At 57.9% G+C, this 13,113-nt stretch overlaps 4 protein-coding genes across 4 annotated transcripts in view; 2 read left to right on the forward strand and 2 right to left on the reverse strand.

Annotated features, from left to right (window-relative positions):
- Positions 1–6,876, forward strand: part of PTSG_12815 (uncharacterized protein) — a 9,423-nt gene extending 2,547 nt beyond the window's left edge. The window contains exons 8-14 of the mRNA XM_004989683.1: positions 287–328; positions 460–1,788; positions 2,050–2,324; positions 2,462–3,714; positions 3,909–4,052; positions 4,239–5,690; positions 5,935–6,876. Of these exons, the coding sequence (XP_004989740.1) occupies positions 287–328; positions 460–1,788; positions 2,050–2,324; positions 2,462–3,714; positions 3,909–4,052; positions 4,239–5,690; positions 5,935–6,382 (4,943 nt within the window). The 3' untranslated portion in view covers positions 6,383–6,876. The remainder of the gene's footprint in view (positions 1–286; positions 329–459; positions 1,789–2,049; positions 2,325–2,461; positions 3,715–3,908; positions 4,053–4,238; positions 5,691–5,934) is intronic.
- On the reverse strand, positions 6,771–9,507 carry PTSG_12816 (uncharacterized protein; the record flags this gene model as incomplete). Its single annotated transcript, XM_004989684.1, has 2 exons — positions 6,771–7,264; positions 8,485–9,507. The coding sequence occupies 2 exons, from the start codon at positions 9,505–9,507 to the stop codon at positions 7,043–7,045; spliced, it is 1,245 nt and encodes a 414-aa protein (XP_004989741.1). The 3' UTR covers positions 6,771–7,042.
- A 32-nt stretch (positions 9,508–9,539) lies between these two features.
- On the reverse strand, positions 9,540–11,008 carry PTSG_12817 (uncharacterized protein; the record flags this gene model as incomplete). Its single annotated transcript, XM_004989685.1, has 2 exons — positions 9,930–11,008; positions 9,540–9,622 (listed from the first exon to the last, which is right to left on the reverse strand). Exons 1-2 carry the CDS (start codon positions 10,897–10,899, stop codon positions 9,540–9,542), a joined length of 1,053 nt encoding a protein of 350 aa, XP_004989742.1. The 5' UTR covers positions 10,900–11,008.
- A 533-nt stretch (positions 11,009–11,541) lies between these two features.
- PTSG_08946 (uncharacterized protein) overlaps positions 11,542–13,113 on the forward strand; it is a gene marked incomplete at its 3' end in the record, with an annotated part of 2,255 nt that continues 683 nt past the window's right edge. Inside the window, exons 1-3 of the mRNA XM_004989686.1 lie at positions 11,542–11,664; positions 12,031–12,454; positions 12,580–12,686. Coding sequence (XP_004989743.1) covers positions 11,613–11,664; positions 12,031–12,454; positions 12,580–12,686 — 583 coding nt within the window. The 5' untranslated portion in view covers positions 11,542–11,612. The remainder of the gene's footprint in view (positions 11,665–12,030; positions 12,455–12,579; positions 12,687–13,113) is intronic.

Consider the following 13,113-nt stretch of genomic DNA (forward strand, 5'->3'; position numbering starts at 1 on the left):
TCTCTCTCTCTCTCTCTCTGTCTCTCTCTCTCTCTCTCTCTCTGCTCTCTCTCTCTCTCTCTCTCTCTCTCTCTCTCTCTCTCTCTCTCTCTCTCTCTCTCTCTCTCTCTCTCTCTCTCTCTCTCTCTCTCTCTCTCTCTCTCTCTCTCTCTCTCTCTCTCTCTCTCTCTCTCTCTCTCTCTCTCTCTCTCTCTCTCTCTCTCTCGCTCTCTCTCTCTCTCTCTCTCTCTCTCTCTCTTGCCCACACTTGCGTGCTGCGTGTCTAACACGTTGTGCATGTGTGCAGGGTCGGCGCCATTTGATGCAGATGACATTGACGCAATCTACGGTGAGGCATGATGCCACGCATGTACATGTACTCGCGCATACACACTCACGTGCACCTTCAAATGTCAGATGCACGAATGCTAACTCATACACTAACCGCTGTCTCTTCCCCTTCCCAACACGTCCCACCAGATGACGAGAGCACATCTGATTCTGTCGACATGCTGGATAACGATGATGATGACGATGATGATATTGATATTGATGATGATGATGATGATGATGTGGTCATCACCCATCATGCTGACGACGACGACGATGCTGATGTGCTGTTGAGTGATTCGAGCGGCACACATCCACACCACCTCGTGCAACACAGGCCATTTGGCCGCGCGCACAAGCACCACCATCAACAGCACCACCACCCCCACCATCCCCATGGTGGTGTTGAGACGGGGAGCAGCAGTGTCGTGACGGGCGGGGCAGTGGACGGTGCACCCGCGCTCAACACGACCACCGCCGGATTTGAGCGGAGAGCAGATGGGCGCGTGGTGATGGCGGGACACGACGTCTTGCTGCCCTCAACCGCACCCGGTCATCGCCACCAGCATCACCAGCAGCGTCGGCGGCACCACCACAACCACCATCAACAACAACAACGTGGTGGTGGGCTGGTGGTGGCTGATCCTGATGATACGCACATCAACGCCATCGCCCGCGCACGTGAACACCGCCGACACCGCCACCGCCGTGCTGGTGGAGACGCGATCAACAGCGACGATGGCAATGGTGATGGTGAATACGGGTTTGGGCGTGGCGCTGGTGATGATGATGACGATGACGATGATGACGATGATGATGATGAAGATGACGATGACAGCTTGGTGGTTGGTAACGAGACGGGGCAGCTGCTGCGTGTGCTTCGTCCCACCCGCCACCACCCCCATCCACACCAGCGCCGCCGCCGTCAGCGTCAGCGGCAGGCAACACGCGCACCCGATCACCACATGCACCAGAAGCAGCGCCAACCACAACGAATGCAGCGTAGCGGGCAGGGAAAGGGTCTGGCAGTGGCTGCGGCTGCAACAGTGTATTCTGCCGCACAGCACGACGACGAATACACACACCCACACACGCGCAGGAGCAGCGAGTTCCAGCTGTTGGCACCAGAGCACTCGCCAGCCAGTGCCGATCAGCAAACACAACAGCAGCAACACCAGCAACACCAACAGCAACACCAGCAGCATAGGCAGAAGCACTCGCCTGGGTATGCGCCAAAGCAACTGCAGCACTCATCGCCACGGACTGCAGAAGCACAGCAACAACGCCCTGCTGATGATGATGGTGATGACGATGAGTTTGTGTCGTATGTTGACTTGGAGCGCTTCAAACGCGTTGTGTCTGATCATCGCAAACACACACCGCCCAGCACCCGCCACGCCGGCGCTGATGCTGATGCTGATGCTGATGCTGATGCTGATGGTCACGCACGCGTGGAGCAGCAGCACTTGTTGGGCAGAGGTGAGCAACGCGCACGGACGTGCATGCATGTTGAAGATGGGGTGGTTTTGTTGCGGGAGGATGCGAATTGTGTCTGGCGTCTCAATTGCACACGCCTCAGCTTCACATTCACTTGACACACACACACACACTCCCACACACACACACACATACACACACACACACACACACTCTCTCTCTCTCTCTCTCTCTCTCTCTCTCTCACTCGATCGCTAACCTTCACACCACGCCGTCACCACCACTCCCGCTCCCGCCCCCCAGACACGAGTGCGCACCAGGTACGCACCATGCAGCGCGCCAGCTACGAGCGCGTGCAGCAGTGGGCCATCCAGCAGTCGCAGGCGGCGATGGAGGGGCTGAAACACCTGCAGGTTTCGGAACTCGACCCGGAGTCACCACACCGCTCCATGACCAGAGCACACGCCCGAAGGATCAGTGGTGGTGGTGATGATGATGGTGGTGGTGGTGGTGGTGGTGGTGGTGGTCGACGTACGCGTGTGCGGGCGGAGCGGGAAGTGCTGCCAACGATTATGCAGGTGAGACTGTGGTGTTGGTGCGCTCATGTGTGGTGCACACGTGCTGCGCGGTGTGTGATGGTGTCCGTGGAATTGGTGAAGATGTTTTGGCGTTTGCAGCGCTCACACTCGTTTCTTTCTGCGCAACTGACTTGCAGTCCCCACAGCAGCCGGAGGATGATGATGGTTGTGATCATCTTGGTGCCAGTCGTGGTGCCAATGGTGATACTGGTGTGGGTGGTGGCGATGGCCGTCAGGACAACCTCGATGATGACAATGATGATGAGTCGATGGTGGATGGTGCACTGCGTCGTCACCCCTTACCGCCATCACCGCCACAGCACCACGATCAACAACACGAACCTGGACAGAGGATGGCAGTCCCTGATGCTGATGCTGACGCTGCCGCTCAAGATGATGCCGATGATGATGTGTCACCAGTTGTACCAACAGCAGCGCAGCACCGATCCCATCGCCAACAACAGCAGCAACATGCAGTCCGCACAACAACGGCCACACCTTCCTCTGGCAAACACAAGCTGACGAGCGAAGACGAGACATACTACTCGCAGCACGCGCCGTCGCACAAGACGCGCTCCCCGCCACAGCAGCAGCAGCAGCAGCAACAACAGCAACAGAGTGAAGGCGGTGGCTTGTTGCCTGCAGGCAAGGGCGCGCGGGTTGGGGGCGATGAGGATGAACATCGGGGATCGCCGCTTTCGCTTGAAGCTCTCAAATACGACGAGCACAATGCACCCAAGCACCATCCCCAGCCAAAGGCCGACGTGCAACAGCTGCAGCAGCGTCACCCGTTGCATGCAGGCACAACTGCTCATGCAACAGCGATGCCTTCTGCTGCAAGAAGCGGCCAAGATGTGACGGCGCCACCGCCAACGACAACAGCACCAAAGCCAAAACCAGCAGCAGCAGCAGCACCACCACCACCACCACATGCGTCGTCGTCGTCGTCGCTGCCAGCGGGGAGCGGGTCCCGTCTTGATTCGTTTTCGCGTCTGGGCGATGCGTTGAGTCGGAGTGTTGCCGCATATGAACGCGCGAGCGGCCGTCCAGCCGTCTCATCACCCCAGTTTGATCGCACACGCACAGCACACGGTGCTCACGCTACTGCTGCTGCCGATGCTGACGGTGTTCGTGATGCTGCTCATGAAGATGATGCGCATCACGGTGGCAGCCTTGGTGCTGTCCACGGTGGCGGAGGTGGTGGTGAAGTTTACGCACGCGGCGCTGCAGCGAGCAGCCGTGCTGGCGGCGATGGCGGGGAGGCGTTTGCTGTGTTCGCAGAGAAGATGGTACTGCTGATAACACGCCTGACAGGTTATTTGGCGGACGGCGACCGTGCGCGAACGCAATTGGAGCAGAAAGTCACGCGGCTTGAGCACATCCTCAACAAGTGAGTTACCCTGGTGTGTGTATGTGTGTGTGCGTCTGTGTCTGTGTCTGTGTCTGTGTGTGTGTGTGTGTGCGTGCGTGTGTGTGTGTGTGCGTGCGTGTGTGTGTGTATGTGTGTGTGTGGCTGCGTGAAAATGACGGGAGCTGTGGCTGTGCTGATAGCTTGTGCCGCTGTTTTTGCTTGTGTGCTTGCAGGCAACATGAAATGCTGCATCGCTTGTCCCAAACGCCACAACAGCAACAACCGGCAGAGGACGCGCGACAGGCGACAAATGTACAGCAGAACACCGATGTTCGCGCTCTCAACGCCAAGTTTGATCAAATGAGTGAACAAGTCAGGTACGCGATGAGCGTGTGTGTGTGTGTGTGTGTGTGTGTGTGTGTGTGTTTGTGCATGTTTGTCTGTTTGTCTGCTCTTGCCTCGCTTTACCCACCAAGCAGTGTTGTGGGCTGCACTACGACCACCCTCACACAACACCCCCATCCCATCGCATCCCATCGCATCACCAAACCGCCCCCCCCCAGGATCATTGCAGCGCGACTGAACGACGAGAGCCGTGCTCGTGCGCTCGCCACCACCACCACTGGCAGCAGCAGCCACGACAACACGATGGCCATGACCCATCCCATCACCGCCACTCCCCAGGCGCCGTCCAACCCGTCACCGCTACCGCAATCTAGCCCACAGCACCAGCAGCGGCGCTTTGCACGTGGTAGCGGTGGTGACAATGGTGGTTACGGTAACGCCGAGAGCGGTGGCACGGATGAGCATCGCAGCACGGCTGCGCTCCACGCGTATATGGTGGCAACAGAGAAGCAGCAGCAGCCGGCATGGCAGTGGCCCCCAACAGCAGCAGCAACAGCAGGTGTTTTGACGACGAGGGCAGGTGGTACTGCTGTAGGTCGTGCAGTTGGAGGCGGCAGGAACGCCGTGTTGACCGACCACATCCGTGACCACGCTGATGATGATAATGACGATGATGATGATGGTGGTGTGCTTGGTGGAACCAGGAGGGAGGTGAGTGATGCCGCAACAACGCTTCCCATCGCAGCGACGCGCCCGCCGCCAATCGCCGCCAAGAACACGGCCAGGAAGAATGCTGTCAACACACCTGTTGTTGCTGGCAGTGGTGGTGCCAACACACGCATTGTCAACAACAACACCACCGGCCGCCGACACGACGGCGACAGCGCAACTGCCGCTCGTGGTGGTGGTGGCGATGGCGATGATGGTGATGCTGTTGCTCGTGAGAAGCAAGCACTGCTGCAGCAGCGGCAGCAAGATGGTGGTGACAATGGCATTGGCATCAAGACAAGCAGTCATGATGATGATGATGATGGCGGTGGGAAAGGGGAGGGAACATCAGCACGCCTTCCCAGCGCAACAACGACAGCAACGGCAGCGGCAGCGACTGAACCAGCAGCATTTGCACGGCGGCGGCAGCACCGCCATCCTGCCACCATGACGGGTGTTGTGGCGGAGATTGGGATGAAGAGCAGCAGCACGCCGCTGGTGACGACTGGGAAGACGGGACGTGCGGGACCATCGCTGTCGCGGCGCACACGTGTCCACGACTCGCATGTGTTTGAGGAGGTGCAGTGGGGGGAGGTGCCGCACGAATCAACAGCAGCGTCGTTTGCCCGCAACCAACTCCAGGAGCTGAGCATTGCTGGGCGCGGCGCCAACACCAATACGGGCAACACTGGCAGTGGCAGTCGTGGTGGTGATCGCAGCGGTGGTCGTGGTGGTGGGATTGGCCGCACAGCACGTGCGCTCGGCGCTGCTCAGGGCAGCAGCAACAACAGCAATGGTGGTGGCGGTGGTGGTGGTGATGGCAACAACACGGGTGGCTTGGTGACACCTGGGGTGTCGTTGATCAAGCATTCTTCCGACACCTCTGGCCGCAATTCCCCACTCGAATCCGCTATTCGATCGGCGATTCGGTCTGTTGGTCTCCCGTCCGAGCTCCACACCAGGTGCGCTTGTTGGGCTGGGAGGAGGGAGGAGATTGGCATTTGTATGTGTGAGCGTGTGTGTGCGTTTGTTTTTATGAATGTTTGCTCGCCAGCACCTCGTGTTGCTTCTCACGCTAGATCCCACAACGTACGTCCCCTCTTCACACACACACACACACACACACGCACGCACGCACGCACGCACGCACGCACGCACGCACGCACGCACGCACGCACCTCCATTTTCTTGACCACGACGCATCAGGGAGTGGATTGCACGCTCTTATCGTGGCAACGACCACCACCGCCGTCGTGGCGCTGGTGACGATGATGAGCAGACGATGAGCGGAGGCTTTGATGCGTTTGAGGAAGATGGGAGCATGACTCAGATTGAGGACATGCAGCTGCCAAGCTTCGCTCCTCATATCACCCTCTCGCACAAGGACGGCTACCGGGGCCTCAGCAGCGCTGCGCGTGGTGTTGGTGGTGGTGTTGGTGGTGGTCACGATGGCGGTGGATTCAACCCAGCAGCGACGCTGTCGTCGTCACTTCACAACCAGTTTGACACAGATGCGTCCACGGTTGGCGGCGCAACAGCCATCGATGGTGACGGTGATGATAATGGCGTGAATGGGCGGCGCAGGGCAGAGGATGACTTGGTTGCGCACGTCTTGAATCGACTCCGCGCCAGCGCAACCGCCCTGCGGGAGTGATTCCTTCGCCTCTGACCGTGTGTGTGTCTGTGTCTGTGTGTGTCTGTCTGTCTGTCCGTCCGTCTGTCTGCCCGTCTGTCCGTCTGTCTGTCTGTCTGTCCGTCCGTGTCTGTGTATGTCTGTCCATATCTATCTCCTATATTGTTACGACAGCTTTCTCTTCGTTGTTTCGTCCACTTGCGCCGCTGTGCCGTGCCTCTCATGTGACGCTTGACACAATTTGTCCCACAACACCAACGTTGTGTGCGAGCGCGTGCGTCTTGCCTTACGATTGTATTATTTATTTTTCGTATGTTGTTGCCACATCACGTCGTGGCGTTGCTGCTGTTGACCCAAGTTGACGGCGTGCACACGCTGGCAGTGTGTGATGATGCGATTTGAGGTTGATGTATTTCTTGAGCTTTCACCCAACTTGTTTTGTCGTTTCTTTTCTTCTTTACTTCGGACTGTATGCACTATTGACCACATGTGAATGAATGAACGCACACTGATGCACATGCACTGCTGGTAGGAAAGTCGGGTGGGGTGAGGAACGAGATGTGTGGTGGCTTGAGGGGCAATGATGGCTGTGTTGGCGGTGGTGAATGCGTGTCAGTCGGTGATCAGCAATGACAAACTCAACACACAAACACACAAACACACACACACACCATCACGGCATCACTCGCTCTTCTTCTCGGTGGAAGGAGGCACAGTGGTGGTGCTGCTGCTGCTTGCCTGCTGCTGCTGCTGTTGCATCATGTTTTGGAGGGCGGAAACACGGAACTGCGGATCCGCCATCATTTGAAACGCGCGCTGGAACATGGCCTGTTCGTCCATGCCTTGCTGCTTCATCATCTGCCGTGCAGCCGTCAGCTTGTCCATTGCATTCGCGACCTTCTCCTGTTTGGGGAAAAGGGAGGGGTAAGGATTGGGAGGTGTCAGTGTGTGTGTGTGTGTGTGTGTGTGTGTGTGTGTGTGTGTGTGTGTGTGTGTGTGTGTGTGTGTGTGTGTGTGTGTGTCTGTCTGTCTGTCTGTCTTTCTGTCTCTCTGTCTTTCTGTCTCTCTTTCTGTCTTGTTTGTGTGTCTGTGCATGTACGTCAACACCCCTTCTATCTGCTTGTCTATCTACGTGTACACGTATCTCTGCATGTAAGCATTTGCATGAACGACCCTTCTCCCCCTTGCTCTCGTGCCGAAGGTGCGCCTTTCTCCTTTCCCCCTTTCTCCCTCACCGCTCCTCGCCACATGTTTACACCTGCTGCAGCACCGCACGGCCACCAACTACAGTCGAAGGAGCCCTGTGTTTGCCACATACATGCGCGCGTGTGCGCTTGTCTTGTTTTCCCTTTCCCAACTCCGACCGCCCCCTTCGTCTCCGCTCTGCCCCTTGTCCCAACTCCCTGTCTCTTGTCACCGCGCAAGTAGATTCACCCCGTCTTTTGCAACGCATTTATGCAGTCTGTCAACACGTGCGGAGATGTAGGAATAAACGGCGCAGACACGCCGCACAAAGGGACGAACATCACCACCAACACCAACACCAACACCAACACCAACCAACACCGTATCAGCGGCATCCTTTCAGAGGGTAACACAAGCAAGCATGGAACCGAACACAGCTTCATCATCAACAACAACAAACAGTGCAGTGTCGAGCACAAGCCAGAATCACAAACACAAAGACACGCGTCCACACAACACACACACACTCACTCAACACATACGCACACACGCCAATCTCTTCACTCTTTGCCCAAAATGGCCAGCAGCTTGCGTACCATCCCTTGCAGCACAGCATCCGCCGGGTGCTGCACCTTGGCTCGTGTCACCGCCGTAACGGCACAGTCGTGGAGGGCGTGTGCAACCAGCGCCTCCTTCATCTCCTCGTCAACACACATCACACCATCATCATCGTCCTCGTCAACACACACCACACCATCATCATCATCATCATCATCATCATCATCATCGTCATCGTCATGCCCATCACTCACACCACCATCATCACTCACCCCACCAACATCCCCATCGCCGTCCCCACCAACATCACCATCACTCACATCACCATCATCCTCAGCCACATCACCCATATCAGCACACAGGAGGAGGAGGAGCAGCACCTCGCATGCTTTGCGCTGCAGGTCACGGGCGTGCGGGTGCTCCTCCATCGCACACAGCACCGCACCCACGCCGCCGTTTTCAACAACCGCCGCCTTGTCCTCACGACGGCCCGCCCGCAGAAGCGTGCACAACACCACGCAGCCCCACTTGCGCCTGTGCCGCGCCTTGTAGTTGTCCTTGCTTTCGTGCCGCGCCATCGCCGCCGCCACAATGCCAGCACCGCCCTTGCTCACCATGTCCGCACGAGTCGCATCGTCCTCCGCAAACTTGGCCAGCGCACCGCACGCCTCAAGCACCAGATACGGGTCGTGCGCGTGCTTCTGCTTCTGCAGCGCCCCAAGCACAAGGTCGACGCCCTTGTTGGCAATGAACCTGTGCTTGGCGTGGTCCACGTGCGCCAGCTGCCACATCAGGCTGCACCCGCGCACCTGGATGCCCGTCGCATCCTGGAACTTCTGCATGGCGCGCAGCGTGGCCGCCACACCGCCACCGCACTCACCGTCCACAATCGCCCGCCGGTTGGCGTCGCTGTCTAGCGCCAGGTTCCGCAGCGCGCGCAGCCCTTGCTGCTGCACCCGGGAGTTGCGCCTGTGGTCTTCGTGGTGGAGGGCCCGCAGGATGGCGTCGATGCCGTCCGCTGCCACCACCAGCCCCCGAAGGTCCTCGTAGTAGGTCAGCTTCTGCAGCGCCGCGCACCCTTGGTGCTGCACGTAGGCGTTGTCCGGGTGCGCCGCCATCGCCACCAGCACAGCCTCGACGCCGCCCTGCTCCGCGATTGCAAACGCGTTCTGGGCTGTCCTGCGCTGGTACGAGATGTGGCGCAGCGCACTGCACCCGCTCTGCTGCACGCGCGCATCTCGCACGTAATTACCCATTGCCCTGATCACTGCCTCGATGCCGCCGTGCTCGACAATGTGCGCCGTGTGCTGCTCCTTGTAGGCCTCGCTGTACGGGTTTGCCAGGCCGGCCAACGCCGCACACCCTTGGAACTGAATGTTCTTGGTGTCTGGGTGCATGTTCATTGCACGCACCAGCGCCTCGATGCCACCGCTGCTCACCATGCGTCGCTCGGCTTCAGCGCGCGCGTCACTGCCGCTGTTGTTGGTGGCGGCGCTGCTGGTGGTGGTGGCAGCGCTGCTGGTTGTGGTGGTGGTATCGTTGGTGGTGGTGTTGGTGGTGTTGTTGTTGTTGTTGTTGTTGTTGTTGGTGGTGGTATCGTTGGTGGTGGCGGCGCTGCTGGTTGTGGTGGTGGTATCGTTGTTGGTGGCGGCGCTGCTGGTTGTGGTGGTGGTATCGTTGGTGGTGCTGTTGGTGGTGGTGTTGTTGTTGTTGTTGTTGGTGGTGGTGGTGGTGGTATCGTTGGTGGTGGTGGTGGTATCGTTGGTGGTGGTGGTGGTGGTGGTGGTGGTATCTTTAATGTTGCCGCCACCCTTGCTATCCCCACCGTCTTCATCGTTGCTGTCGCTGCTGTCGTTGCTGTCGTTGCTGTCGTTGCTGTCGTCGTCATCGTCGTCACCAGCACCGTGCTGGTCGCCCTTGTCGCGTGCGCTCGACGTGTGCTGTTCATCCGATGCTCGCCGCCTGTACGCTTCCGCAGCCAGGTTTCGCAGGACAGCACAGCCACTGCACTGCACGTCGGTGTCGCCCACGAACCGGCTCATTGCACCAACAACAGCCTCGATGGCGCTCGCGTCAACCATGATCCTGAAGGTGTTGCGAACAATTGTCAGGCCCTTCAGCACCGCGCACGCTGCCCGGTGGATGCCCACGTTGTGCTGATGCCTGACCATGGCCGTCACGACTAGCGCAACAGCGCCTTGTTCCAGCAGCCTGTTTCTGATGGCTTGCCGCGGGTCAGCGGCAGACGCGCCATCACGAGCACCAGCGGTGGCAGCAGCATCCCTGTTTGCGTTGTCGCTCGAGCTGCTGCGCTGCCTCTGACGAAACGACATCATCCGCTCGTCTTTGCTGTTGATGGCCAGCGTCTGCAGCACGGAGCACCCAAAGTACTGCACACTGGCGTTGTCGGCGTGCCTGCGCATTGCACGCACCACCGCTTCAATGCCGCCCTCTCTCACAATGAGCGTATGCGTGTGAATGTTGTTACAGTGATACGCAATGCTTCCCAGGCTCTTGCAGCCGTCCTGCTGCACATCAGCATCCGCCTCGGCCTGCCTCATGGCCGCCAGCGTGTCCTGGATTGGGGTGTCGCTTTTGCTGCTGCCGCCGCTTTGCCTGCTTTGCGTGTACCACCGCGGGTTGTAGCGGCGCTGGCGGTGACGCTGGTCATGGCGGTGATGGCCACGAGCAAAGCGGTGGTCTGCCTGAACATGACCTGCGTGAGGGCGGCTTGAAGCGTCCCTGTCCTCGTCTTCACTCGTGCTGCGCCAGTCCCCTCGAGTTGCGCGATGCATTCTTGGGCCTGCAGCTTGGCAGTTGTACGCTGTGTCGAGGTGTCGAGCTGAGTGCCTCGGATTCGTTGCTGCCGGCTGCAGAGGGTGTTCCAGTGTGCTGTGCTGGTGTTAGTGGGTGGTTGAAGGCTTGAAGGGAGACTGCAGAGAGGAAAATGTGTGCGTGTGTGTTTGTGTGTGTGTGTGTGTGTGTGTGTGTGTTTGTGTGTGTGTGTGTGTGTGTGTGTGTGTGTGTGTGTGTGTTGTGAGCCGGTGTCAGTTCCAGACCGCTGAGACTGACTGATGTGTGTTTTTGTTGTGTCATGCGCCATGATGTCAGTTCGACTTTGCTGCCGAAATTTGGTGAAAGCCGTCTTCCACACCAAAACAACAGCATTCGTTCACAACTTTCATTAGACCTCAGTGTTTGCGCCTTAAGAGCAGTTGCACAGTCGCACATCCCTCTTCTGCGTTAACCGCACATTTGCTGACGTTTGTGTTCCCGCCAAAACAGACAAAACAGACAGCTGTCGTGTTGGGATAGTGCACGCACTGTAAGAAGAGAGAGGGCGGGGGGCAACCAAAGAACCGAAGCAAGAAGCAAAGTCATTGACAGCAACCAAGCCAGCAACAAGTGAGCAAGGCACTCGGCAGCGACAGAGGCCAGACACTATTCACCTCCCCCCCCCCCCACACACACACGCTCGCAACCCACCACCACACAGCACGCGCCAGCCATGTCTGCAGAGAGCATTGAGGAGCAACTCTTGCTCAGCATTCGCCGAGAAGGTGGGAAGAGGTGTGTGTGTGTGTGTGTGTGTGTGTGTGTGTGTGTGTGTGTGTGTGTGTGTGTGTGTGTGTGTGTGTGTGCGTGCGTGCGTGTGTGTATGTGTGTATGTGTACTGTGTGTGTGATGGGGGAGAATAGAGAGACACACAGACACAGAGAGAGAGAGGGGGGGGTAAGGCGCCTGACTGTACTTGTGCACTCGTGCAAGATGCTTCTTCTGAGTCTGCTTCGCGCACATGAACGTGTCCCCTGCGTGCAGTCTCGCGAGTACTCGCCCAGGCGCTCGTCTGATGTTCCGCTTGCCTGTTTGCTTTTGTTGCTGCTGCTGCTGCTGTTGTTGTTGTTGTTGCGCACGTTGGGTTGCAGAGCAACGGCGTGCGGAGGTCGAGGCCGACGTGGCAGACCTGACAGAGATATGCGGGGACATGGAGAAAGAGCTGGAACTGCTGGAGGCGCAGCACTCGCAGCTGCTAGCTGCCGCTGGTCGCTTGCAGACATACGAGCAGCAACACCACACCCAACTCTCCATGCTCCAAGCTCACCACGGCAGGTGTGTGTGTATGTTGTGTACTATGTGTGTGGGTGGGCTGGGTGTGTATTGGGCCTTGACTACATCCCCAGCAACAAATATAGAGCACATTCAAGCCATCCTTGCATTCCCTGTACTCGAGCTCCCCTTTGTCGTGTCTGCTGTGAACAGCCTGTGTCAACAGAAGCAAGAGCTTCAAGCTCAGGTATTGAGGCAGCGTGGGGACATTGTGACGACGCTGAAAGGGTTCATCGAGTCGTTGTGAGTTGGCGCGCTTTGACAAGGGCTTGTGCTGCTTGTGCTGCTTGTGTTGCGAATGTTGCTATCGTTGCTGCTGGTGTGCTCTGCTTCGCGCTCATTGCTGGCGTTCTGTGATGACCTGCAAGGGGAGGCGTTGATGCCACTGTGAAGGAAAACACAAAAGGCGCGGACGAGCCTGTTCCCAAGGACTCGATTCCGGGCCTCTTTGGCTCCCTTTCCGCCTTGCTGCGAGGTTTGTTGTGTTGTTGTTGTGTTGTTGTTGTGGTGTGGTGGTGTATTGACATGGAGCCGACGATGAGGAGGAGCATGACAGGCAGGATAGACTAGATCGAGTCTGTAAGCCCCCCCGCACATCAGGAAAGTAACCGTTGACGTCATACAGATTTAGCGTGGTTTACGGTGCCCAAGATAAGGTCGCAATCATGAAAGAAGAAGGAAAAAAGGATAGCACTCCACCAGCGGCATAGATTCCAGAATCGATACGCGGAGATCGTTGGACGACGTCGATCACTGCGGAGTAGAGCTGCTTCCATATTCTCATGCGAAGTAGGAACATGCGACGGGATCGACAGTTATGCAACAGTGTGAGTTTGAACGTTAGACCACCGTATACAAAGAGGGAGCCTTTCGAGGCGTATGGGCAGGGAATAGATCACATG

Source organism: Salpingoeca rosetta, assembly GCF_000188695.1.
Source record: "Salpingoeca rosetta unplaced genomic scaffold supercont1.27, whole genome shotgun sequence".
NCBI classification, from domain to species: domain Eukaryota; class Choanoflagellata; order Craspedida; family Salpingoecidae; genus Salpingoeca; species Salpingoeca rosetta.